Genomic DNA, 25,143 nt, shown 5'->3' on the forward strand with positions numbered 1-25,143 from the left:
TGTCCTTGCTGCCCCCTGTTTTCTTGCTCAACTACTCCCTTGCACCATCTTAGATTGTTGCAAGGGTCACACTTGTAGTACAACCTTTGTGGATTGAGCGTTGTATCGGAGCTTCGGATGGCAAATTTCCTACCACAATAACAAACTTTGTTAGGTACTCTAATGTATGTGGACTCATTGTGTGTGGATGATGATTTGGATACAAAACTCATGACACAAATCTAATGAAATTAGCAAAGCAGAGCAAAGCAAAACAACATCTAAATGACAAGAAACATTCAGAAAATGGGTTTTTATAGCCAAGCAAGACCAACGGCTACTTTTCAAATATCAAAAACTAGCCGTTGGAACACCAGAATACCTATTTCTAAGTTTGGGGCATTTGGTGAAATAAGTTTGATAATAGGGGTATTTGGTGAAATAAGTTTAAAAAAAAGGGGCATTTGGTGAATTATGAAACTATGCTAACGGCGGACTAACGGACCGTTATCACTAAGGGTATTTTGGGTATTAAGTCATTTGTCATGGGTATTTGGTGAATTATTGGAACTTGATGGGCATTTGGTGAATTACATCAAAACTCAGGGGCATTTCATGAAATATCCATAATAAATAATAACAAGTTAAACGGTATCTTACTAATATGAATGCTACTAAGCTATATTAAACAAAAATGAAAACTAAGCCCTGAAAATGAAAGTAAACCCAAAAAAAAAAAACACCTAAGTGAGGGTTGAGGAAGTGTAGAAAACAAAGCAAGCACACACAGTTCAAAAATAGTAATAAACATTAAAGCATGATATAAATAACATTATGAAACGGATTAAACCTAAGATGTAAAAATCATTACGAAACCATCTTTCTTTCCCTACTCTCATACACATCTTCCCATTTTCGGTCTTAAGCAATTATCTACACATTTGCGGGTTTGGGCAGTGACCCTTCTAACCTTTATCTTGGAACTCTTTAGCCAAACACCCTGATCAATCCTGATAAACTCCAGTTAAACTTGCAGACATACTTCTACAGCCATATGGTTAGCAACAGTCATTGAGGGGAAATTGAAGAAATCCCTAGTTAGAACTTAAAAGTGTCACCCAGCTTGTGTATTTACTCCCCAAAATTTAAAAATATATAAAAAATAAAAGATTCATTTGTTCTTTTGGTTGTGGGATGGAATGGACTAAATCAAAATGGCTCTTAAAACCTATTCGCTTCTATTTCATGAAGTAGAAGATGGTCGTCCCGTTATCACTTTTGGGTCAATTGGAAACAACCTCTCTGCAATTGCAGGGGTAAGGTTGCATACACCCGACCCCCCTTACCCCGCTTCTTGCGGGAGCCTCTTTGAGGCAATGGGGTAATGATAATGATAATATAAAAAAATAAAAGAGAGGAGCTCTTAAGTTAAATAAAAATACATAAGAAAACAATGTAAAAACATGGAAGTTGAGAAAGAAGTGTAGAAAACAAAGCAGACACGACAGAGTCCATAGGATAGGATAGCCCACAAAAGTTCTTTTAATTGTATTTCTAAAACAAATATTCAGAAAAAGGCTTTAGTTTTGCTATGTTCACTACTCGTATACCTGAGAGTTCTCTATAGACCTACAGTTCTATTCTAACTAAAAATCTTATGCATGAGCCTTTGCTTTGAACTTGAGCAAAAGAACATATTTGAACCTGTGAAAGAATAAAGAGGCAAATGGGTATCCTTGATACCACCCCATTATACATAAACTTATAATAAATAGATTAAACAAATCGTGGGCTTCAGAAGCTTTAAGTTATCTTTGTTCACTTTGTTCTGTTAATGACTCTGTGTGTAAGATCTATAAGTGCACGTCTTGACCTTCTAACATCCTCGTCATCACTCTCGGGTAGAGAATCAATAGCTTCAGCCGCTAGGTTTGCATGCTTCACTGCTAATTCCTTTGCTTTCTGTATTCCTTGACTTTTCCCTAGGTAATCCAGAGCCTAAATGAAAAAAATTATAACAGATTAGACAACAATTATGGAGTACATTACTACATTCCGCACAAAATAAAACAAGCTGCTGGTGCCTACTACTGGCAATTAATCTAGTTAACTCAAAAGACATACAAGCAAACACAATTCTTCTTAAAGGTACAAAGAACAACGAAGAAAAGTTAATTTCTCTTATGCAAAAGATCTATCTACACGCTTTGGTGATTACCCGATAAGGCCAAAGTAGGACGACAATCCACCAAAAATAAACTCCTACCCCCTTTATCTGGCACATCACAAAAGAATTCCCAACTACATAAGGCTTTCTTCGAAATACAAACCCAGTTTTGGCGGATAGTTGTCCATATCTTCTATACTCATCTGGTTAGAACACGTCCTTATTAGAGAGAGACAAAAAGGGCAATGATGTAGACGAGATTCCATCCAACGTCTTAGGTACCAACACCCCCACAACTCTAAACTTAGCTAATGCAAAAAAGTTCCTAGATAATTGTGGATGAACCTGCTTCACATTAAGGTCCCAGAAACCTCTTTATAATTCTAGCTAATAGAACCCAAACAGGTATGGAACCCTACCCCAGACTGTTTAGAAGGAAACTACTAGCATATCTATAATGCAGGTTAGACTATAAAACATGAGAGACTCGCTTGGGCTCTCATCGAGACCTGCTCACTTCTCTCTCCTTAACATCTGGTACCGTTGCCCTGCCACTCTGCTTTTTCTCTTGTGGCCGGGTCGGGGTTATCAACTTTTCAAAAACGTTTCTGTCAAAAACCACGTATATACTTGAGGTTAACTTTTGTACCTCAAAATTTTACATAGAATAAGCTATAAGATTATACAAAACTCAACATCATTCCAAAGAGACTGGCCAATCAGATTATAGAGCCAGACAAAATGCCTTTAGCTGAGTATACTAGATGTGCCTTAGGTTTCAGAATCCTATCAAATTACTGGATACTCTATCACTCCAGGTATTCGATTGTACACTAGTTTATTGCCCTGGGATAAGAAAGTTAATTCGAGTACCAAGGGAACTTCATAGGACCAAACAACACATGATCAAGTGGAGAAAAGAAGATATGCAGAGACAGTCATAAAAAATAATTAGGAAAATATGATGACGTAGGGGTTTGATCAAACGGGCAGACAACTTCCACATAAATACTTCCCGCCTCGCGAAAACGATTGCAAAGTCACAAAAGAATGTCCGGTCAATCATTGAGAAATCTGTGACAGTACTTCCTATAAAAATGAAGGTAAATCTTTGAAGGAAAATGGAACAGAAGTTTACTACAACAATTGACACCCAACATAAATAAAAGCATTTAAATATGCATAATTCACAAACAAGAAACAAAGCAGGATTTTAACATGAAGTTCACTTGAAAACATACAAGATCTATATCTGCAGGGTTTTCCAAGCCTCGCTGCACAACTTCACCCAACTGAGGGAACTCTTCTATGGCAAACAACAAAGGAGCTGTGATGATCCCCTGTGGAAAAGATAGCGACATGAAGCACTTAGTCACTGAAGACACAAAAGACATCAACTATAACCCAATAGTAATCAGTGGGGTCTGAGGAGGTTCAGATGCAAACCTACATGGCTACGTTCCTAACCCTTAAAGAAGACCTAAAAAATATCAAAGAATCTAGTGCCATATGTAAAAATAAGAGAACATATATCAACTTATTAATACTTCGTTAATACATAATTACGTACAAGTGAATGTGCGTGTCTTAATATATCGATTAAGAAGAAATCATTTTTTAACTCATACACTGGACTGTCATAATAATAGCATGGCAGTTCTACCACAGAATAAAACTGAGCACAAAATTTCTGTGACAGTAATGCAGATAATGTACTACCCGCCATGGGCATTGCTAATTGAGTGATAACATTGCAATAAACGTTTTTTTTTTTTTTTTTTTTTTTTTTTCCCATCTTCCATGAAATTGACCACCAAATCAAAGTTACTGTACAATTGGCTTGTCAAATAAACATGGCCTTCAGGGTTCAAATAAAGAGTTCACTTCCTTAAAGAAGAGTTTTTGTATATTTTTAAAATTCTCTCATAGAAAAGAGGTAAAAGATTACATGACGAATATCAGAAAGTGAACCCTTTCCAAGTGATGCAGACGTGCCCGTGAAATCAAGAACATCATCTATCAGTTGATACGCCAATCCCTGGGGAGGAAAAAAAGAAATGTAAATGTAATAAACAATATGTACTGATATTATTTAACAGAAGGCTGCTTAAATATAAAATTATCTCATAGTGAAACTATTATTTAAGATGATCAGCAAAACAACTGCTAGTTTTTTGCAGTACGTATGAACTTATAGACAGACAAGCTGCAACAGATCTGAAAATCATGGTATACAGGATACTACGCCACCTCCCAGGACGCTACAATGCTAGACCAAAACTCTGTAGCCAGAAAGGAACCAATGAAGCAAGACAAGCAATAATCCATTTCCAACTGACTGACCAGAATGACAAACCGTCAGAGCACATCCCTACCGTTCGTGTGGCAGTATCAGACTCAATCAGGTACGACTATAAATACCCCCTTTGAGCATTCGTTAGGGAACTCTTCTACTGCATAGGAGGAGGATTCCCGGGTTAATCCCCGAGGTCAGCTAACATTTGCTCGAAGCAGGGTAACGTGCTTCCAGATCCCCCCCCCCCCCCCCCCCGAGGTTAGCTAGTTACTGGCTTTACCATCGGAGGGGGTTTTCCTCGGTTAAACACCCGAGGTTAGCTAACGTTTCCTTGAAGCAGGGCAAGGTGTTTCCAGATTCATCACCCCAGCTTCTACACCCGAACACATGGTATAAAAAGCCATCAGGATGAAATGAACATTCCAAAATTAAAGATAACAGGAAATGGCTTCCACAAGGTGTCTAACTTCATCACAGACATCCATAATGAGCTCCCAGAAAGGTGCTTTAGTGTTTAGGAGACTAATTTAGCAGAAGTTTTTTTCATCACTATGGAGCAATGTAAATTTAAGGATGTAACAGGTGCAAAGAGTCCCCTTACAAACCTCAGAATTAATAAGACCATTCCCTAACTTGTCATATAGACAGACAAAAGGACCATAAGGCCTATGAAATCATCACTCATCGGTATACAGAAACAAAGTACAATGAGAGAGAGAAAGAGAGAGAGGGAGAGAGAGAGAGAGAGAGAGAGAGAGAGAGAGAGAGAGAGGTAATAAGCTATTTCAAAATACTTCCAGAAAAAAAAGAATGGAGGCCACCCATCTGGAGCACAGAAAACTGGATCTATAGAAAGCAGTTCAATATGATTCCCATTATCTCTGGTAATGATTGATGCAGGCATTAGAAGGTATTATATTGACATCTTAAACTCTCATTCTACATTGGTTTTATAAATTACAGTCGTGGGTTTTATAGAACTTAGATCTTCAAAATTCTGGGTCGGATCAGGAATCAAATACAAAAGTCCGGATCCGGTCCATGTTTGACCCGTTGCCATCCCTTGATAGGCTCGTTTTGATCCAGCAGGCAAACTAGACCGTTTTCCTCTCACTTAACATAGGCATATTCATTTTCTGATGCAGATTACTGTACACTATAAGGAAGCTCTACCCAGAAGTCTTCAAAAACTTGAGAAGCATTTCTCTTTTTCATTACAATCATAATAGACAAAGAGAATATCTCAATCTTCCTTCAACATCTACCAGAAATAAAAGATGGTGACACAGTGTCACTCACCAGATTTTTCCCATACTCGTAAGCTAACGTTGCAGCTTCGGCAGTATGTCCCGCAAGGAGAGCAATTGCTTTGCAGCTATTTGATATCAATGATGCTGTCTTGAAGTAGGTCTTCTCCATGTAATACTGCATGCTGCAAGTAGAAATGAACCAAAATATTAGCTGTGTACATGATAAGGCATAGCTAAATATTAACACAGAGCAATTCCTTCCTCCGTTCTTTACTAATTGCATCAATTGGTCTTTCACACTATTCACACACCACCACATGATGACCAGTTTTTTTATTTATACGTAAAGAAAAATAGTCATAAGGGATCTTGCTAGTTTTGTCTAGATTATATACTTTCAAGATATTAACTTTTATAATTTCAGAATTAAAGATATTAATGAACGCGTATCTTTAATGAACGAGTTTGTGCTTAGTAAGCGGAAACTCTAACTGATGTAATTAAATAAAAATAGTATCAGGGTTGTGCACAACCATTCTATCTGAACCTTGAGAAATCGCATGAAAAGCAGTAACTTGAGAAAAAGTTCATATAGTTGGACATTAGATGCCACAGGTCCACAGCACCAGGAACAAAAGAACTACTTGAAAATAATTTGGAAATTTGTCACGTGACTATAAAGGATTTAATTAGTTAGAGATCAAGAGGTTATAATTCCTGGGTTTTGAAAAGAGAAAACAACAATCTGAACAGTATTAATAAGACCGTAAGAGTCATCACTTGTCATAGATTTAACTTCTGTCTTTGCACAGGTAATGCAAACATATAAAAATAGTTGCAAACTGGCAATAGAACCTATGAGGTTCACAATTCTAAATAACCACAAAATTGAATAGCCTTGATAACCCGAAATTTATTCGCCAACATTACAATGAATCCACTGGAAATCATATTATCTAAAACAAATCCGTTGTCATTTACGTGTAAAAGTTTAAATACCAAAATAATGAACTAACCATATATTCACCTTCATATAACATTTTCTTCTTCTCACTCTCTTACTTCCTTAGATGTTAGGTTAAGGGCCTCACTAAACACTGCCCAAGATTGCAGGATACCGCCAAGGGAAAGGATAAAACGGCGTCCCTTACTTTTTCTCTTCCTTACTCTCTCACCATCTTCCACCACTACAAACAGACGCCCACTTCCACCAACATCCTCCATTAGCCACCACCACCACCTAACGACCCACCACAGTGGCAACAACATCTTCCGCCAGCCCACCACCTACCTACCACCGCCACCATGACTTTAAATTTTTTTAATGCTAGCAACCAAGATGGCGTCTGTGGATTTCTCCCAGACCAAGCAAAGGTATCTGCCGTGGGTGCTGCCACCTAGGTGCACGAAATCCACCGATGCGGCTTAGGTTGCCGGTGTAACTTTTTTTAAAGTAATGGCAGGTGGATGGAGGTGGAACTTGTTAGGGTTGGACGGATGGGGATGGAGGTGGAAATTGTTAGGGTTGGATGGATGGGGATGGAGGTGGAATTTGTTAGGGTTGGATGGATGGGGATGGAGGTGGAAATTGTTAGGGCTGGACGGATGGGGGTCGTGGTGGCTGGTGGTGATCAGCTATCCGTTTAGTGGTTGAGGTGTCTCTGAGAGGAGAGAAAGGAAAGAAAGAGAAGGGACGGGGTAAAAAAAATCTTTCAATAAGCAATATCAAGTAATATAGGCCGTATTCAGTAATCCACTACATAAATTATGTAACCGAGTCAACTAAGAAGCAGTTTACCCTGAATATCTTCATCTCATATTGTAGCCAGCCTCTTGCAAGTTCAACTCTGCACTGTTTCCCTTCTATTCTCATTTTAGACACTCGTTTTCATACAAGAATGTTGTAACTGTTCCACCCTACTTTTATCCTTTCCAAACAACGTTCTACCTTTCACACCTTTTAAGTAGCTGAATAATGAAATGGCTAACGGCTATTATCGACAAAAGCATCTCTAGCGCTAAACCCCTTGCAAACAAAACATGACTACAACAGATACGCAAAAATAACTCCAAGAGAAACGACATACTTTAAACGCTGCTCGGATGTTGTTGTCATTTGCATTGTCTCACCAGTGACAAGATGCTCTACAACCTTGGCAAGTAACGATACAACCTGCAAAACTCATCCTCATTTGAAACTTGCCCCAGATCTGACTTTCTCACAAACAATTATCAAACCACCACAGGCCGTGGGAAAGTAAACAATGTAGAGTCACAATCGACGTCTTAAAATATTTAAACATTTACCTCAGTATTCTGTAAAGAGGCCAGAGCTACACAAGCCCTAGAGAGCAAGAAATCACCCGCTAGAACAGCCAACTGTAATGTATTAAACAGATGAAATCAAGAAACGCGCTTAGGAAATCCATAATAATATCCCAGAAATAGACATACATACAAACCTTATATCATCAATATCTTTAATTATATGTCTGTAATAATTATAAATAGTTAATATTTTGAAAATACTTATTGAAACGAATCTAATAAGATCCCGGGTTATGATATTTTTTTATTATATTAGTATAGATACATAATCTATGTCTGTAAAAATATTGCTATATTAAAAGAAGGAAGGAAATATAATAGTGTGTGCTATTGTGCTTGTGTGTGTAGATTGGTGTTGTGCGTGTGTGTGTGTAGTGTGAAGTTCCCTTGCGGCCCCTTTGAAATGATGTGATATACTTGTAAAAACGACACCAAATATCATAAAAGTAAGACTTAGAAAAATTAACATGAAGTCATAAAATGAAACCCCAAAAATGACACAAAAGGTCATAATATAACAATAGTTCTTAAAAAATGATAATTGTTCAAAATAACACACGAAGTAATAAAAAAAATGACACCCTTTGACTTGATGGGTATTTCAATAATTCACTTCCTTTTTTGGAGGGGGGAAGGAGGAGAGGAACATTGTATAAGAAGACCTCGTTAGACAATTGGAGGTGGGGGAGCATATCATTATCATCAATTCATCATCATCAAGATACTTGTACTTGCTCAATAATAAAAAGGAAAAAAATATAATCACAAACTAAAGTAATGTGTGAACAGAAAGAAGATGTCTAACATCTTCCAGTTCAATAGTGAATAGAGCAGCATAAAATATTAAACCCCCTCCTATAAATGGTCCCTTAATCCTTTGACTGTTCTCCCTTCCTTTATCTTCCATCATACTTTGCCTGCTTTTGCCCCCTTTGACATTTTTCTTTTGTCAACAAAAGATATCTATCTCCTCTCCAGCCATTGATGAAATTGATATCATTATCATCATTTCTCTTTCATCAAGCATCGAAATCCCTAAAGCAATAGTCTACATCCTTATCAATTAATAGCTTAAATTTCAGAACTAAATTCAAATTAAACCCCGAATCTAAATGAAGGGCAAGTCTAATATCTCCGATTCCTCTTCGGCCATATCTACTTTTCTCCTCCGAGCTGAACCCATATCCCCAAAGATTCCACAGAAAAGCAGAGTAAGATAAGGGTTAAGTTGCTTAGACTTGTTTACTGGTGTTGGATACAAGTATAGGCAATTGTCCAAATCCGACTTATCATGCCTTAATCTTTAGGAGATGGGACAGTCCTAAATTTGGAACCAGGTGCGGGAACACGGCAATTAATATACTTTTTTAACATATTATATAATCAGAATAATCATAATAATTTGCTGACAAGAGAAGAAAGATATATTGCAGAAGGGATTAGGATAATCAGAATAATCTACATGTGCATGCACATGCAAATAAGAATTTCTTTATGAACTCTGAAATGGGAAAAACATCCTTAAGTATGAAGACCACAAACAACAAGCAACCTGATTATCTAGAGAGAGACTAGTTCACGAGTTGTAGCGTGTTGAGCTTAGTTTTAAGGGCGAAGGCGTGTGCCTTAGTTCACGAGTTGTAGCGTGTTGAGCTTAGTTTATGGGCGAAGGCGTGTGCCTTAGTTCACGAGTTGTAGCGTGTTGAGCTTAGTTTATGGGCGAAGGCGCGTGCCTTTCGTAGGCAAGACGCACAATTATTCTAATTTTTTGTGGTATTTATTCGGAAATGTTTTGTTTTACCACCTAAAAAATCCAATTTTGTGCTTTACCACCTAAAAATCTCAAACTTTTATTTTACCACCTAAAAAATAAAAATTTAATTTTACCACTACTTAACAGCAAAGTTAACGGAACCGTTACTGACTTACTGGGCCCCACTTCAACGGCTAGTACAACATTTTCCTTATAAATTTTCACGATGTTCATCATCACAATAACTACAAGTCCATATAATCTTCTCTTAAGTCACAATTTTGCATCAAAATTAGCTCTGGATTCGTTGGGTGCATATTTACTACATCAAGCATAACAATTGGCTCACAATGCAGACTCCTTCTCAAGCCTCGTGGGTCATTTGCAAGATCTTTGATGCGCGGAAGCAGTTAGTTAAACTGAGTTACGTTGATAGGATCCTTGATCAGGCCTCTTTTTCTACAAGGAAAGTATATCATGATCTAAAAGGTGTCACAACGCCCGTCTCCTGGAGAAAGCTGGTATAGTGGTATGTAACAACCCTGCCCCTCCAAAGTGTGTTTTTATCGGTTGGCTTGCGGTGTTGGGCAGACTTGCCACTACTGACAGGTTAACTAATTTTGGGGTTATTTGTGATCCGAGATGAGGATGAGAGTATTTCTCATCTTTTCTTCTGTTGCCCTTACTCTGCGGAGGTGTGGACTCTTGTGTTGAAATGGATTGGTATTGAAAGAAGATGTGCTAACTGGGAAACTGAGAAACTTATTGTTGTTTCTTACTTACGTAGAAATTCGGTCAAGCATAAACTGAATGGCTGTTTTGTAGCAATTTACTGCATTTGGAGGCAGAGGAACTTCAGAAAACTGCTCCAAACGTCTTTAAGGAAATACAAACGTATGACTATAGTAGGTGTTTTTGTCTTAAGGATCTCCATAAATATGGATCGAGTTTATAAGTATTTTTGTTGCCCTTGTCAGTGGTGCCTTCCTAGAAGGGATTATTAATTCGGGTTTTAGCTATCTTTGTGTTTGTGTCTTTTGGCTGTTTAGCCTTTGTACTTGTTATGTTTGGTTGATAAAATCCGGCATTTGCCAAAAAATAAATTGCATCAAAATCTTGAATTGATTGAGGGCTTTCATTTTTTTTTTTTCAGATTTTCGAAGTTGTTGGGTGAAAAAATCAGAATCTAAGGTACAATACGGTATGTGTTTTTGATTAATTTGCATCAAATTTGGTAGGTAGTCAACAGTTGAAATTGATGATAATTTAGACAGAATTGAACTAATATTTGTGTGTAAATGATTTGGGCATGCGAATTGTGTATGTTGGTCTGCTGAATTATTTTGATTCAATTAATGAAATTAACCCCAAAACGCAAAAAAATAAAATCAGAATTTATATGAAATTGAAATTGGGGATTTGTTGAATGCTTATTGTTTTTACAAATTGAGGATAGGGAATGCTAATTGATCTTATTAAGAACTAATATAAACCTTTTTTTTATGTCAATTTTATCACCATCATCTTCTTCTCACGCCATTAAATCATCATCTCCACCTCGTAATTCTTCCCTCTCTTCCTGCTGCGGCAAAGAACAACAACAAACACGTGTTGTTGTTTGTTAATTTTGTTGATCTTGATTTACTTTTGTTGATTATCATGCATCAAATAAAAATGTAAGTTTATTTTCCAAACTTATACTTGATGATTATTAAGCATGTTGTATAATATAAGTTTGTAATTTGATTAATTGGAGATTCGGAGTGCAAAAATAGGTGGTTAAGAATTGGAAAGAAGTAAAGAAGAAAGGTGAAGAATTGAATGAAAATGAGGAATAAAGAAAATCGCAGAAAATGGTAAAGAATTTGAGGGAAGCTTAATTTGTGGGTCCACTAACGATGCCGTTAATTTTGTTGTAAAAGGTAGTAAAACAGTTTATTTATTTTTGTTTTTACGTGGTAAAATAAAAGTTTGATTTTTAGGTGGTACCTCTTTTCTCGAGTTCTACCCATATTCATTTGTCAGTACTAAAAACTTTGACCATATATCTTGGTGTATGTATAAGAGTAAACATTATCATGTGGGATCTTGTTGGATTCTTATCGTTATGGATTTCAAAATATCAATTTTTTAGAATTTTTACTAATATACAATTCAAGATATTAATAGTCAAACTAGGGCATTGGAGGCCGTGTAAAATGCAAGCGAGTGAGTAGAATTCAGGAAAACAGAGGCAGTAAAACACAAATTCAGATTTCTTTTAGGTGGTAAAATACAAAATGTTAATTTTTTTGGAAAAGCTGTTAAAAAATTCAACCTTTCGACGATTTTCTGTTAATAATCCAACTTTTGAATTATTATTTGATAATCCAATCTTTGTACCCCATTAACCTTTATTGAGCCCAAATGACCGGTAACTGGCTAAAAAGGTCATATCCTTCAAATTTAATTTAATTTTTTGTGTTCTAGCCTCCTTCCTTCTACCTCCATAGCCTTCTTCTTCATGTTCTCATCCTTCTTTATACCTCCATTCCCGCCTGAAGCTACTCCTTAATTGAAAACTTCTTCAACTTTAGACCCTTGAGGCCTTCAGAGTTACTCCTCATTATACTTAGTATCATTTTTATCAGGTATTGAAAAAACAGTTTAGTAAACTTATGGATGGGCTTAATGAATCAATTATAATGTTGAGTTTTATGAACAATTATACATATCCAAGATGTTGATAAGAAGCTTAATGTATACTTCATATTGATTTGAAGAGCAAGACTGGTCTTGATAATTTGAACAGACCCACGAATGAAGGGAAGGAGAGGATGCAAGGTGGCTGCTGTAGGTGGTGTAGGTGGTGGACAGAGCCCAGAAGGTGTGGCAGAGGCAACAGGATTGCGGTGGAAGGGAAGGGCAGTGGCGGCAGAGATGTTGGATGTTGCGGAGGTGCAGCAAAAGGAGAGAGAAAAGCAGAGCATGAGGGGTAAAATGCGAGAAGGGTCGAAAGAGAAAAAAAATAACGAATTATTGTCTGACACGTGTATAAGTTAGTTGTTAAGAATCGGGTTGGTAACCGGATAGGTGCAATGAAAGTTAATGGCATGCAAAGGTTGGATTAATAACGGAAAATCGTTGAAAGGTTGGATTATTTAAAATAATTTTTTCCTTTTATTTTATGTAAAAAAATCAAAACAACTATAATGCACAGACACAGATTTAGGTGTCATGCCTAACGCTAGTGTCTTTCTGTAAAAAAGATCAAAACAACTATATTGCTCAGACACGGATTTAGGTGTCATGTCTGACACCGACACAGCGACATGGTCAAAGGAGTGTCTTGACTAGTTCTTTAGACACGGCTATCATAAAAGTTTTGGAAAATCCTCACCCCGTATTTTTTTAAAACAAAGAGGGCACTAAGTTAACCTAACTTCTTATTGATCCGTGTAACACCCGGTAAGACTTATTTATTCACCGATGACAATCTTCATCTTGGATACCAAAAATTTAACTTTTTGATTATTTTTTTCCTCTTCTCCTCCGTTCCCGACACTTGATTGGATCCTTTTTCGAAATAGGTGTTGAAAATTCGTGTCATGTTGTGTTGACACCCGATACCACCAGTCAACCACCGGTAACCAGGGTGTCCAAGTAACATAGCAAAATAGTATCACTTGCTGTTACAAAGGGATAAAATAGTAACTGTAGAAACTTAAAAGCCTTTTTAGGGGGGAAAAGAAAACAAAAGGGGGAATAAGGAAGATTTGGGTAACTTTTTAGTCACTGACTCTTTATTTAGATTCACAAAGAAAGGTTTCCAAGTAACATAGCAAAATAGTATCACTTGCTGTTACAAAGGGATAAAATAGTAACTACAGAATATTAAAAGCCTTTTTAAGGGGATAAGAAAACAAAAAGGGAATAAGGAAGGTTTAGGAAACATTTTAGTCACTCACTGTTTATTTAGATTCACAAAGAAGTGTGCCACAGCTTACATAAAACAGTTACTTTAAAATAGAAAAAGGAGGAGTTTATATCTGAAAGAGACAAAGGAAAACAGTGGAATTGTCGTTAAAGTCACAGAGTTTTGGCCTGTTCTAAAAAAGAAAAGAAATTATTGCTTGTTACGGTGTTACCACATAAGGCTCATAAGGCGTTTGAGCCTTGAGCCCGGGAAAAAGCGCATAAGGCGCGCGCCTTTTGTAGATGCCTCACGGCTAACGTGACAAGGCATGTGCCTTGAGCCCAAACGCGCTTTTTAAAGCTAAGGTGTTGAGACTTGTGGATTCTGCATCCAAAACTAATATGAAACTAAGGCTTTGTTCAGAAAGGATTGAAGATGTGTATTGAACTATTGTTCTTATTCTTTGTCAAATAATGGATCTTTGTTATGATTGTGTGTTCATAGGTCCAATGAGTGAAACACGTTCTATATAGAGAGCTACTTCCTATAACCATCTTATATTTGTCCTTTTATTTTAATACCACCACCTTTTGTTAACCTGCTGTCTACTTCTACAAGTGGGACCACAAGCTATGTGATGTAAGAAGATTTTTTACCCTTTGGGAAGCTAACTTTATAAGACGCTTGATTGATGAAGTTGTTTCCACTAAAACTTTAGTTAAAGGAATATTATGATATTTCAGCCATTGAAAATCTATATTCAAGTTTTTATCTCCTCATGAAAATTCTTCAAAGAAAACTACAAATATGAGTCTTGTAAACTTGGTTACTTAAAGTGATTAATGAATCAAAATTCAATTTCTAGATATTAAGTTAATTGAGTCGTCTTTAGATTGTTATACCTTGTTGGCAATTTGTCCTTTATGCATTGTTGGTGACATAAAACCTCGAAGTTTGTTCTAGGTAGTTTACCCTTGAGAGCATTATGGTTGCGAAAAGCTATATTTTTATCTTAATCCAAGCATCTATCTCCATCAAAATGTCTCACAGCATTTTCCCATCCAGGTCTACAGAAATCTCTCCTTGTCAGTTTTTAATTGATTGGAAAATAACATTTAGCTCCACCGTTAAATCAGGGGTTGGAGGATACGGAAGGGCAGACCACCAACGGTAAATAAACATGTAGACACGTAGCGCTCTTTATAAAAATACAAGGAACTAATGAAATCATCAAAGATCACTATAGAAAGTGCTAAGGCTTTCCAATACTACAGTTTAGCAAACAGTAGAGAGCAACTACTTCTATTTAATAACTTAAAAACTATAAAGACCTATTATGTTATCTACCACATTTGACATGCTACAAAAAACTGAAAACATTACCTTATTCCCCATCAATGAGTTCAATGAACTAACACCACGTCTTGTATCAGCATCATCCAATACGTCATCGTGAAGAAGACTTGCCACCTAAGGCAACAAAAGAGTTTTAGTTGAGACCAATAGATGATACCCATTTCAACCACTATTTAGTATTTCCTGAAGCTTTCTACACACTGACAGTTAAGAGGATGCCTTCAGCTAATACAGAATTCCGTAATTCACTTATGGATCAAGTGATGAAATACACAAACATGCATCGTGTACAAAAGATGAAGCCAAAAGACTGTGCTACAGTTTCGGCAAACAAGGACAACAGATGTAAAAAGTATCAGGTTATGTGACTGCCCCTGAAGCCAGCATCAAACAAAGATCTAACGATAGACCAACAAAAATATTCCCATACCAACAAGACAAACAACTTCAACAGCGAAAAACAGCGACAAAATTACAATGGATACAGCTTCAGATAAATGTAGGCAGTCAAGATTTACTAATTATTGGCAATGGGTCGGGTCAGACCACAAACGGACCCAATATCCGACCCCAAGTCCGGATCCGACGAACGACAGTACCCAGTGTTACCTAATTCCCTAATACCCCACGAACCGCGAACCAAAAAAGCGAACTATAACATGAAAATGATACCTTTTTGGTCTAATTTAGCAAATTAGGCAACGAATTGTGAACCCATACCCAATCTCATACTAGCGAACCAGGTAACAATGACGGTACCTCTTAATCCGGATAAGGACACCTAATGATTCCTTAAAAAAAAAAATCAACAAAGTCATAAACGAATATCACCAAAAACTGGAAATGTGAAATGTGTAAAGTCAAATTCGGACTCCATGTTTGGGCAGGGGAAGTATAAGGGGAAGATGTAGAGGAGAGAGAAGGAGTGGAAGAAGAGGCATGAAACGTTTGGCTTTTTTATATGCACTGACAAATGTACTACAACCCCAAAAAAATAGCAGATTTTTTAATGGCAGAATGGACTCAGACTTGGGTCAGACCTGAAGCAGGGTCCGAATCGATCCAATCCATCGCACGATTCGCACTCAACGTTGTGTGTGTGGGGGGGGGGGGGGGTTACATGTACTAACCAGTAGCCAAAATGACAATCAAACAAAATGAAGAGTAGCAATAGATATAAATTACTTAAGGAAGAGAGAAGGAAGTAAAGGAAATTTCAATTTAAAGTTCATTATAAAAAATAAAAAAGAGAACTACAATCAACTCCAATTATCAAATCATCATGACCATTAATTTCTGCATTATTACTGAATATAGAGAAGCCAAGCAGAACAAACCTAATTTATTTATTTTGAAAATAATGGAGAGCTTAACAGAAAATAACCAAGGGGAACCCACGAGTTCAAAAGGAGGAACCTAGCTTGTAGACTAAACTTTGACAATAACAAGTTTGAGCAACACTAAACAAAAGGGAAGGGAGAATATCAAAGAGAGTAAATGAAATAAGTAACTGTATACTGACATGGATCATCTCTGTGATCTCCGCAATGCACTGTTGTCTTCTACGAAGTTGTGTTTCCAAATTATCAACTACTCTAGCAGGTGATAGTCTATCAGCAGAAGACATAGATACAGGCATGTTTAAAGCTGTTGCCATCAATAATAAAACCTGCATAAAGCAAAAACTTCAATTCTTAAAAAAGGCAAGATAAGAAATCAAGACTACCAAGTCTAATGAAAAAATTAAGCCAGATGAACTATCTAAATTTTACAATATGCATACAGGGCGAAATGAAAGCAAGCATAAAGGTCTAAAAAATAGGCATCTATCTCACACAGTTTTAAGCCTAAATTTTTTTACTTATATAAGTGGTAATAAAAATATGAATTAAGACTTAAGAGACCCTTCGCACCCTCTACAAAGGAACTTTTCTCGATGAAGAACAAAATAAGATATTCATAAATAACAAATTAAGTGAGCCAAGTCAGTAATGGTGAAAGCATCTGTCAGTTATGATGCTATCAATAAACCAGACTGGGAAAACTTCACAAATCCAAAAGCACTAAATCGAAAAAAAACGACTCCTGTGATTACGTGTTTGGTGGCTGTCCACATGAAATCTCATTTTCCAAGGAAACTAATGAGCAATATGTCCCCTCATGGTTCATGGCACAGAATATTGTTACAATCCTAGTATATATGCAATCAACACATACTGTAGGGCGAAAGCGCTTTCCTTCAACTCCCATTTTGAAGAAATATTCAGCAGCGGATGCCAACTTAGGGACCTGCAAGAAGTGAATAACATAAACATCATACAATGTCCACTTTTTAGTAACCCATTTTCCATCCAAACAGTACTTATTCATTTGCAATACAAAATACGAATAACTATTAAACCTCTGCAACCACCATTGACCGCAATCTATCAGCTAGGAGTGATAACTCATCAGCAACGAGGGAAAACGGATCAGATTGGTCCTGCAAAAGTAATTCTGCAACTTTTCAGTGGAAAAGTACAATAACAGACACAACAGAAGCATGATTGAAATTAAATGCCTTTGCAGAAGAATAAGACCAATTAAATGCCTAAACTTGATGAGAGAATTGATCTCATCAGAAATGAGTTGGAGGTAATCCAGGTCAACTGGTTACCAACTACTCTGATGTGAATCTGCAATGTGAGGAAAAGGAGAAGCTAGCTCAGTTGAAGAAATTCTTAGATGTCCAAGCGAGTGCTTTCAAGCAGAAATCCAGGGTTCAGTGGTGACAGCTAGGTGACCCTAACTCGAAATTCTTCTTTAGTGCAATGAAGGAAAGAAATGATAGAATAGCATTGAGGTTTTGTATGACTCTGCTGGGGTTTAACTGACAACAGAAGCTGATATAAAGAGAGAAATTGGAGGGTATTATAGGAGCTTGATTGGAACTGCTGCTACTAACATACAAGGTATTGACATCACTGTTGCGAGGCAAGGAAAGCAACTGACTGCTATGGGTGCTGACCACCTGGTGAAACCCATTACAGATGCTGAAATTGATATTGTTTTGAAAGGCATTGATGTCAACAAAGCTCCGCAGTTGGATGGGCACAACAGTTTATTCTACCTAAAATCATGGGAGGTTATTAAAGGAGGTGTTACTTCGTTGTGAAGGAATTTTTTGAGACAGGTAGATGTTGAACCAAGTTAACAATACGGTGGTAACCTTGATTACTAAAATCCAAACTGCTTCTAGATTTAAGGGCTTCAGACCCATTGCATGGTGTTCAGTTGTGTATAAACTTATTTCCAAAATTCTGACTACAAGAATGCAATTAGTTATTGGTGAAGTGGTAAATTGAGCTCAAGCTTGATTCATTCCTAGTAGAGCTAATCTGATTAACATTCTCCTAGCAGCTGAGTTGATTAAATGCTACTCTAGGAAAAATAGTTATCTGAGATGCATGATCAAGGTTGACTTGAAAAAGGTCTATAATTCTTTAGAGTGGCCATTTTTTCAAGCTATGTTGTGTGAGTTGGGCTTCCCTGCTGTGTTTGTTCATTGGATTGTCTTGGCTGTTTCATATTCTATCTACATTCTATTCGGTTAATGGGTTTCCCACTGAACCTATTCCAGAAAAAAGGGTCTAAGACAAGGAGATCTTGTGTGTCCTTTTCTCTTTGCTGTTCTCATGGAATATCTTTCTACATGCCTCTACAGAAGGCTTCTTCAAATCCTGCATTCAAATTCCATCCAAGGTGCAAAAATTTAGGCATTACTCACTTGATGTTTGCTGTTTGCTAGGGATGACGTTCACTCAGTAAAGGTTATCTTTGATGCTTTTACTAAATTTTCAGAAGCGTCTGGTCTTGCTGCTAATTTGAGTAGAAGTGATGTTTACTTGGCTGACATCCCTACTTCTGATGAAGACATTATCATTAATAGTTTAGGTATTCCCAAAGGTACTTTCCAATTCAAGTACCTTGGTGTACCTCCCACTACAAGAAAACTGAGGTACACTGATTGCAAACCTCTGATTGAAAAAACAGGTGCTCAAATTAGAAGCTAGGCAGTAAAATTGCTGTCATATGCTGGCAGAGTGCAATTGATTTAAATCTGTCCTATTTGGTATCTGATGCCAAAAACAATTCATGCCTAAAAAAGTGGTAAAATAAATGTAGAGAATATGAGGGGTTTTCTGTGGAAGGGAAAGGATTTTGGGTCTAGGAGAGCTCCTATCTCTTGGGCACAAATGTGTTTGCCTAAAACCTGTGGTGGGTGGAACTTGAAAGACTTGATAACATGGAATGCAGCTGCTGTGATCAAACATTGTTGGGCACTGTCCATGACACAAGATAGGTTGTGGGTGAAATGGGTACACATGTACTATATAAAAAAGAAAGATTTCTTGACTACGCCTATTGCTAATGGGCTTACTTGGTCCTTATGGAAAATCTGGCAAAGTAGAGAAATATTACAGAATGCAGGTGGTGGTGAGCAATTTGTTCATGCTAGTAAATTCAGAATACAGAAGGTGTATGCTCATATAAGGGAAGTTGGTCCAAAGGTTGACTGGAGGAGGCTTATATGCAACAACAAAGGTAGCCTTAAAAGTACTTTTACTCTATGGATGGCTATAGAGAACAGACCTACAACTACAGAGAGGTTACTGAACTAGAACATCAGTTCCGATGGACTTTGTGTTTCCTGTCAGCAAACTGAAACACTTGAACATCTGTTCTTTTAGTGTACTTATTTAAGGGATGTTTGGAGCACAGTGATGCAGAAGGTGGGTTTGACTGGGAATATTCTGAATTTCCAAGAATAAGTTTAGTGGGCAACAAGGAAGTGCAGGAGGAGTACTAGAGATGCAGACAGAGTACATAGCATGGCATTACGGAGACAGTCTATGCAGTTTGGTTGCAAAGGAATTATATGGTTTTTAATAACAAATTAGATAGGTGTGGTACAGTAGCTCATATAATTTTGTTTATTGTTTCTTGTAGATGCACTAAAAAGACGAAACAGTGCTTGATTTACGTGGCTCGTGGGGTCTCCCAAACCTTCCTAGAAGGGGGGGATTCTTACTTAGCCTAGGTGTTCTGGTGCTTGTTTGTAATGTTTATCCTTGACCAATAATAACACTTTTTATTTGCCAAAAAAAGACCAATTTACCAAAAGAATATGAAGTCAAAAGTCCATAGAGAACAACTAGAGTTCAAAACAGTTTTTATGTGCAGTCATCAACCACCAGAAAGTTAACATCAGAGAACTTTAAAAATAGTTTTAGTTTCCCGCTTCACCCATCATCAAACATCAGAAACCAACTAACAGGTTCCTTAATTTAGTCATTACCCAAACAATGAGGGAAAAGTGCACATAATTCTGGAAGGTAGACCCAGCTATTAATGTCTTTACAAGAAGAAACATGTATCAACTAGGATGGGAATCAACAAAACATAGTTGAATGTTGTATCTGCAAAAGTCACACCTAACCTCAACTGTGGACGTTGCACTATAATGAATATGATGTCTTGCATCATGACTGAAACTGCAAGATGTATTTCCTATAGATCCCCAGGCATACTGCACATGGAAACAATACGAATTCATTAAACACGAAGGGTAATATACATATAATGTTCATCATATGGGTTTTATGAAAATGATGAAGCCTACAAGCAATTTTGGCACCCATATACCTTGGACAACGAAGGAGTTATTGTGGGATTAGAGTTGCTTAACAATTGATAATATGCGGCAACAGCTGAATTTGAAGCTGACAAACAAGGATAACGCCAACGAAATGGATTCAACCCAGTCCTCGAAATCCGGGAACAAGCTCTAGAAAACATCTCTCTATTGCCAAATTGAAGAAGGAGAATGAGAGGTTAGAGGGGAGAAACAAGATTATAAAAAGATCAAATAAAATACAAGAGATAGAAAGAGAAAAACGTGGCAAGTTCAGGACTTTCAACTTAGAGTGTGTTAGGGTATAACCAATGTCATAGTTTACATCATCAATCAATCAATCAAATATCATAACCCGGAATTATTTTGAGCGATGGTAAAAAGCGAAAGACGAACCCTAGGGCTTTGGAGCGAAAAGAGTGATCTGCTTCAAAGATCAAACAAAAAAAAGTAAAACAATGGCAATCAATACGGACGCAATCCCCATGGAAGAAGATTTCCCAACGATGGAGGATGAAACCATCCACAACCCTAATTTAGGGCAAGCGCCGACCTATAGTCAGGCTGGCAGAGGTTATGGGAGTATGAATCCCTTGTTCGACCCTGTATTGGTAGAAGATGAGGAAAGCTCAGATGACCAAAAACTGGAGGAGGATGCTTCTAATGAACATAGCTGTCCAACATACTTAGTCGATAACCTTGGAAAATTGCTATAATTATCAAGTGTACGGAGTATTTGATAAGAGGTTGAGCTCTCTATAATACGGAGTAGATTCAAAAAAAAAAAAAAAAACTATGCTAGGGAGATTCAGTAGTATATTACTCCGTAACTAACTAGATTAAATCCCATGCATGCACGGATATTTTAAATTATTATTTATCCATATTTTTAATAAAATATTTATCCTCCTAAAACAAATACATAATAAATAAATTTTGAGCATACTCATTTAATCGTCTAATATGAAAATTTCGTCCCACTACGTATTACGTACTTCATATTTTATAAGCTTATTATGCTAATTTAATTAAAGTATTGAGTATATTTTATATTATTGATATACGGACTTGACTAAAATAATTCCAAAATTATTTTAAGCAAATTATTATTATTTGGTATCTATTATTGTCATGTTCTATAATCCAATATTTTTTTCCAGACATAAATCGTTTATAAAACATAATAGAAAAAAAAATATAAAAGTAAAGTAGATTATATTTTAGGAAATAGGATTTTGGCGGGAAAAAATTGCACCAGGAAGTGACATGTGTCATTCCTGGTGTCTGTTTTAGTATAAATAAAGTAATAGATTTAGGGCTCGTGCAACGCACGGCTACTACTAAAACAATTTATTGTTTTAATAGTAACTAAAAGACTTGTGATATTAGGAAAACATGAAAGTAAAAAGGATATATGAAAAAGTATAAATTCAAAGTTGTGTAAAAAAAATATTCAAATGAACTAAATTTGCATATTACTATGCAAAGTTAAAAATTATAGTCGTTTACTTGTATGTAGAGCGATATAACAACGTTAACCAAACCCGAATGACTCAAGACTAATTTTCGAAAAGACCCGAGCATGACCGAGTTAGTCAAATAAAACATATTTTAAATTGAGTAAAATCTTGATAAATAAACTTATATGTTAGTCTACTTACCATGTATTATTATTTTAATTAACATTCTTACTTACCAGTTATTATGTATTATATTATTAATAATAGACTAACCTTAGAAGTTCATTTATCAATATTTTTTATATTTCTTATCGGATTAAAAAGTTATAATATTACATAAATAAAATTATATCATAAAGGAAAAAATAATATTGATTTAGCTTTCCTCCAATAATATATTATGCAGTACACATCTATTGTAATTAAAATATATTTTTATCTTAGTTTCCTAAAAAAACGTGATGTAATTTATTTATTTTAAAGTAAAAAAAAAAACATTTTGGCGGGAAAAAATTGCACCAGGAAATGACACGTGTCATTCCTGGTGTCTCTTTTAGTATATAGTAATAGATAGATGTTGTGTTTGGTAGAAAGGAATTGGAAGTAAAAAAAAAAAAGTATGAGAGTGTTTGGTTTCAAAAATTATACGGAGTAAGGAATTTGAGGGGAAAAGAAGGAAAATGAAATTTTTACAGCTGTCAAATTATTATCCTTTCCCCTCTTTTCCTTTCTCTTCCCTTCCATTTCCGTCTCTTCCCTTCCAATGTGTACTGTACCAAACAAAGCCTAAAGGATCATGCTAACCAACGCCTCGGGCATTAGATAAGCATTCATTTGATTTCCTATGAATTTTGGAATGCATGCCAAAATCAGTCGTCGATCAGTGTAATCAATCTCTATTATATAAGTGAAGAGGGGATAGGTACTTCGGTAACATTACTTTTGGTGTCCCTCTAGGATAAGACTAAATTACCCTTTAAATTTCACAATTAAATTCAATTAAAAAGCTAATTATTTATTGATTTAAAAATCTGATTATTTATTGATTTTAAAAACTGAAAATCAATAACAAATCAGGAATGTTTTTTGGTGCCAGCATTATGGGCTAATCTCCATACGTGTTAAATTTAATGGTCTAATAATTGGAGATCTTTGACTTTCTATAAAATTAGAAAATTATTATGACATTTATTTTCCATAAGAATGGTAAAATATGATTGTGTAGAAAAGACTATGATAGTATAGTTGCACGTAGTATGTACAAGATCTTTGCTTACGCCCATACATCAATATTAAGTAAAAATACAGTTTTAAGTTTTTAATAATTTTGCATGCATCGCGTGCATATAAGATATATATATCTCTATTTTATAAGGGAATTTAAGATGTCATTTTAGTAAATGGCCTTTTGGTGTCCCCTTATGGAATAGACTAAAATACCCTTTATAAGGGTTTTAATTTAATTTAATTATAATAATTCTAAAAACAGATAATTAATGTCATGTAGAAAATGAAATTCAATGCACGTGACAACCAAAAGTCAACAACAATTTAATTTAATTCCTACAACAAACTTGAAAGCAATTATTAAGGCAATTAAAAAAATTGGAATTCATCTCTTCAATCTTATTTTTTTATTACAAAATTAAATTTAGTTTTACTCTTAATCATACCCTGATTTTATACGGTTATACAAGCACTTTGCGGCAAAAAACACAAAAAAAGAAAAAAATTGAACAAGTAAAAAAACAATCTTTTACGTTTATTTTAGTTAATTTGTTATTACATTAATTCCTAAATAGGTTTTATTACATATAAATGTGTATACTTTTTCTCTTTAGTTTTAAATAAATTTTCTTACATGTTTTAGAAAATGTACATACTTTTAAGAATGTGTAGCGTGTATATAAGATTATATTTTAATTAACAAATTAGAGAAGAAAGTCATTGAAATATTATTTTAGTTCATTATGATCAAACTTTAGTTTAATAACTTAGCATTTAGGTGTCCACATAAAATATCGATAATACACTTATAAAAATTGTTAAAAAAATTATAAAACGTTAGAACATACTTGCGTATATATCAAATCAGCTTTTAAAAATATCTGCACGCATTGCGTGCAGAATACTACTCCCTCCATTCCTTTTTGTTGTTCCCATTTCCTTTTTTGGCATTTCTTTTTGTTGTTCCCCTACTGAATCTTTACTATTTTTGGCCATAGTTTTTTTACCAATTTACCCTAAGATTCCCCACTATTTACCAAAAAACCCTAAGATTCTACCCTTTTTCCACCCTCTTTTTCCCCACCACCCTTATTTAATTAATTTCCCATCCCCCATAACCCCACCCCACTACCGTCACTTTCACTCTCTTTCACCTCTCTGATTTCACTCTCTCTCACCTCTCTGATTTCACTCTCTCTCATTTCACTCTATCTCACCTCTCTGATTTCACTCTCTCTCACCTCCGATTTCACTCTCTCTCACCTCACTGATTTCTCTCTCTCTCTTCAACCTCCTTTCATTGCTGAAATTCGACCTTCCTCAAGAACATCAAAGATTGCTGATACCCTCAAGAACATCAAAGATGTTCTTCATTTTCATATTCCTCCTCTCACTTTTCTCTCTCTCCTCCTTCCTCTCTCACTTTTCTCTCTCCTCGTTCAATATCGCCGCCACCACCACCACAACTCCGCCACCGCCACCACCACCCGAAAAAGCTGTAGAATACGTATTATGGTTTTAGATGGTGAAATTCGACCACGAAAACCCTAGATCTAGAGTTTTCATGGTCGAATTTGACCTCTAAATCCTCAAAATCGTGAAATTGAGATCAATTGGGTATTTATTTATTTTTGTATTCACGTTTCAAATTTTTATGGTTTTTTTTTTTGCGAACTTATGACGAATTTCTGGGTTGTTTTTTTGGTTGATTTTGGTCGAGTTTTTGGTTTAATTTTTGTCGAATTTTTGGTTGATTTT

At 36.0% G+C, this 25,143-nt stretch overlaps 1 protein-coding gene across 2 annotated transcripts; it reads right to left on the reverse strand.

The window, feature by feature from the left end:
* Positions 1 to 1,503: 1,503 nt before the first annotated feature.
* LOC110785863 (solanesyl-diphosphate synthase 1, mitochondrial) lies at positions 1,504 to 21,420 on the reverse strand. 2 transcript variants are annotated; one of them, XM_021990379.2, is made up of 13 exons: positions 21,095 to 21,420; positions 20,710 to 20,866; positions 20,504 to 20,593; positions 17,426 to 17,506; positions 17,242 to 17,313; positions 16,547 to 16,693; positions 15,052 to 15,138; positions 8,000 to 8,071; positions 7,780 to 7,865; positions 5,742 to 5,874; positions 4,095 to 4,184; positions 3,388 to 3,486; positions 1,504 to 1,977 (listed from the first exon to the last, which is right to left on the reverse strand). In XM_021990379.2, the coding sequence occupies exons 2-13, from the start codon at positions 20,860 to 20,862 to the stop codon at positions 1,798 to 1,800; spliced, it is 1,290 nt and encodes a 429-aa protein (XP_021846071.1). In that variant the 5' UTR covers positions 20,863 to 20,866; positions 21,095 to 21,420; the 3' UTR covers positions 1,504 to 1,797. The 2 variants fall into 2 exon arrangements, with proteins under 2 accessions (XP_021846071.1, XP_056687172.1); XM_056831194.1 differs by lacking the exons at positions 20,710 to 20,866; positions 21,095 to 21,420 and having other exon boundaries at positions 20,499 to 20,586.
* Between the last annotated feature and the right edge of the window lie 3,723 nt (positions 21,421 to 25,143).

This window comes from Spinacia oleracea, chromosome 6 (genome assembly GCF_020520425.1).
Source record: "Spinacia oleracea cultivar Varoflay chromosome 6, BTI_SOV_V1, whole genome shotgun sequence".
NCBI classification, from domain to species: domain Eukaryota; kingdom Viridiplantae; phylum Streptophyta; class Magnoliopsida; order Caryophyllales; family Amaranthaceae; genus Spinacia; species Spinacia oleracea.

Coding starts and splice junctions, on each gene's coding strand:
- LOC110785863 (XM_021990379.2), bottom strand. CDS start 20,862: ATGTTTTCTAGAGCTTGTTCCCGGATTTCGAGGACTGGGTTGAATCCA. Junction 8,072..15,051: donor ACTCATTGATGGGGAATAAG/GTAATGTTTTCA, acceptor AATACATTACAG/TTGGCTGTTCTAGCGGGTGA. Junction 7,866..7,999: donor CCTCTTTACAGAATACTGAG/GTAAATGTTTAA, acceptor TGAGTTTTGCAG/GTTGTATCGTTACTTGCCAA.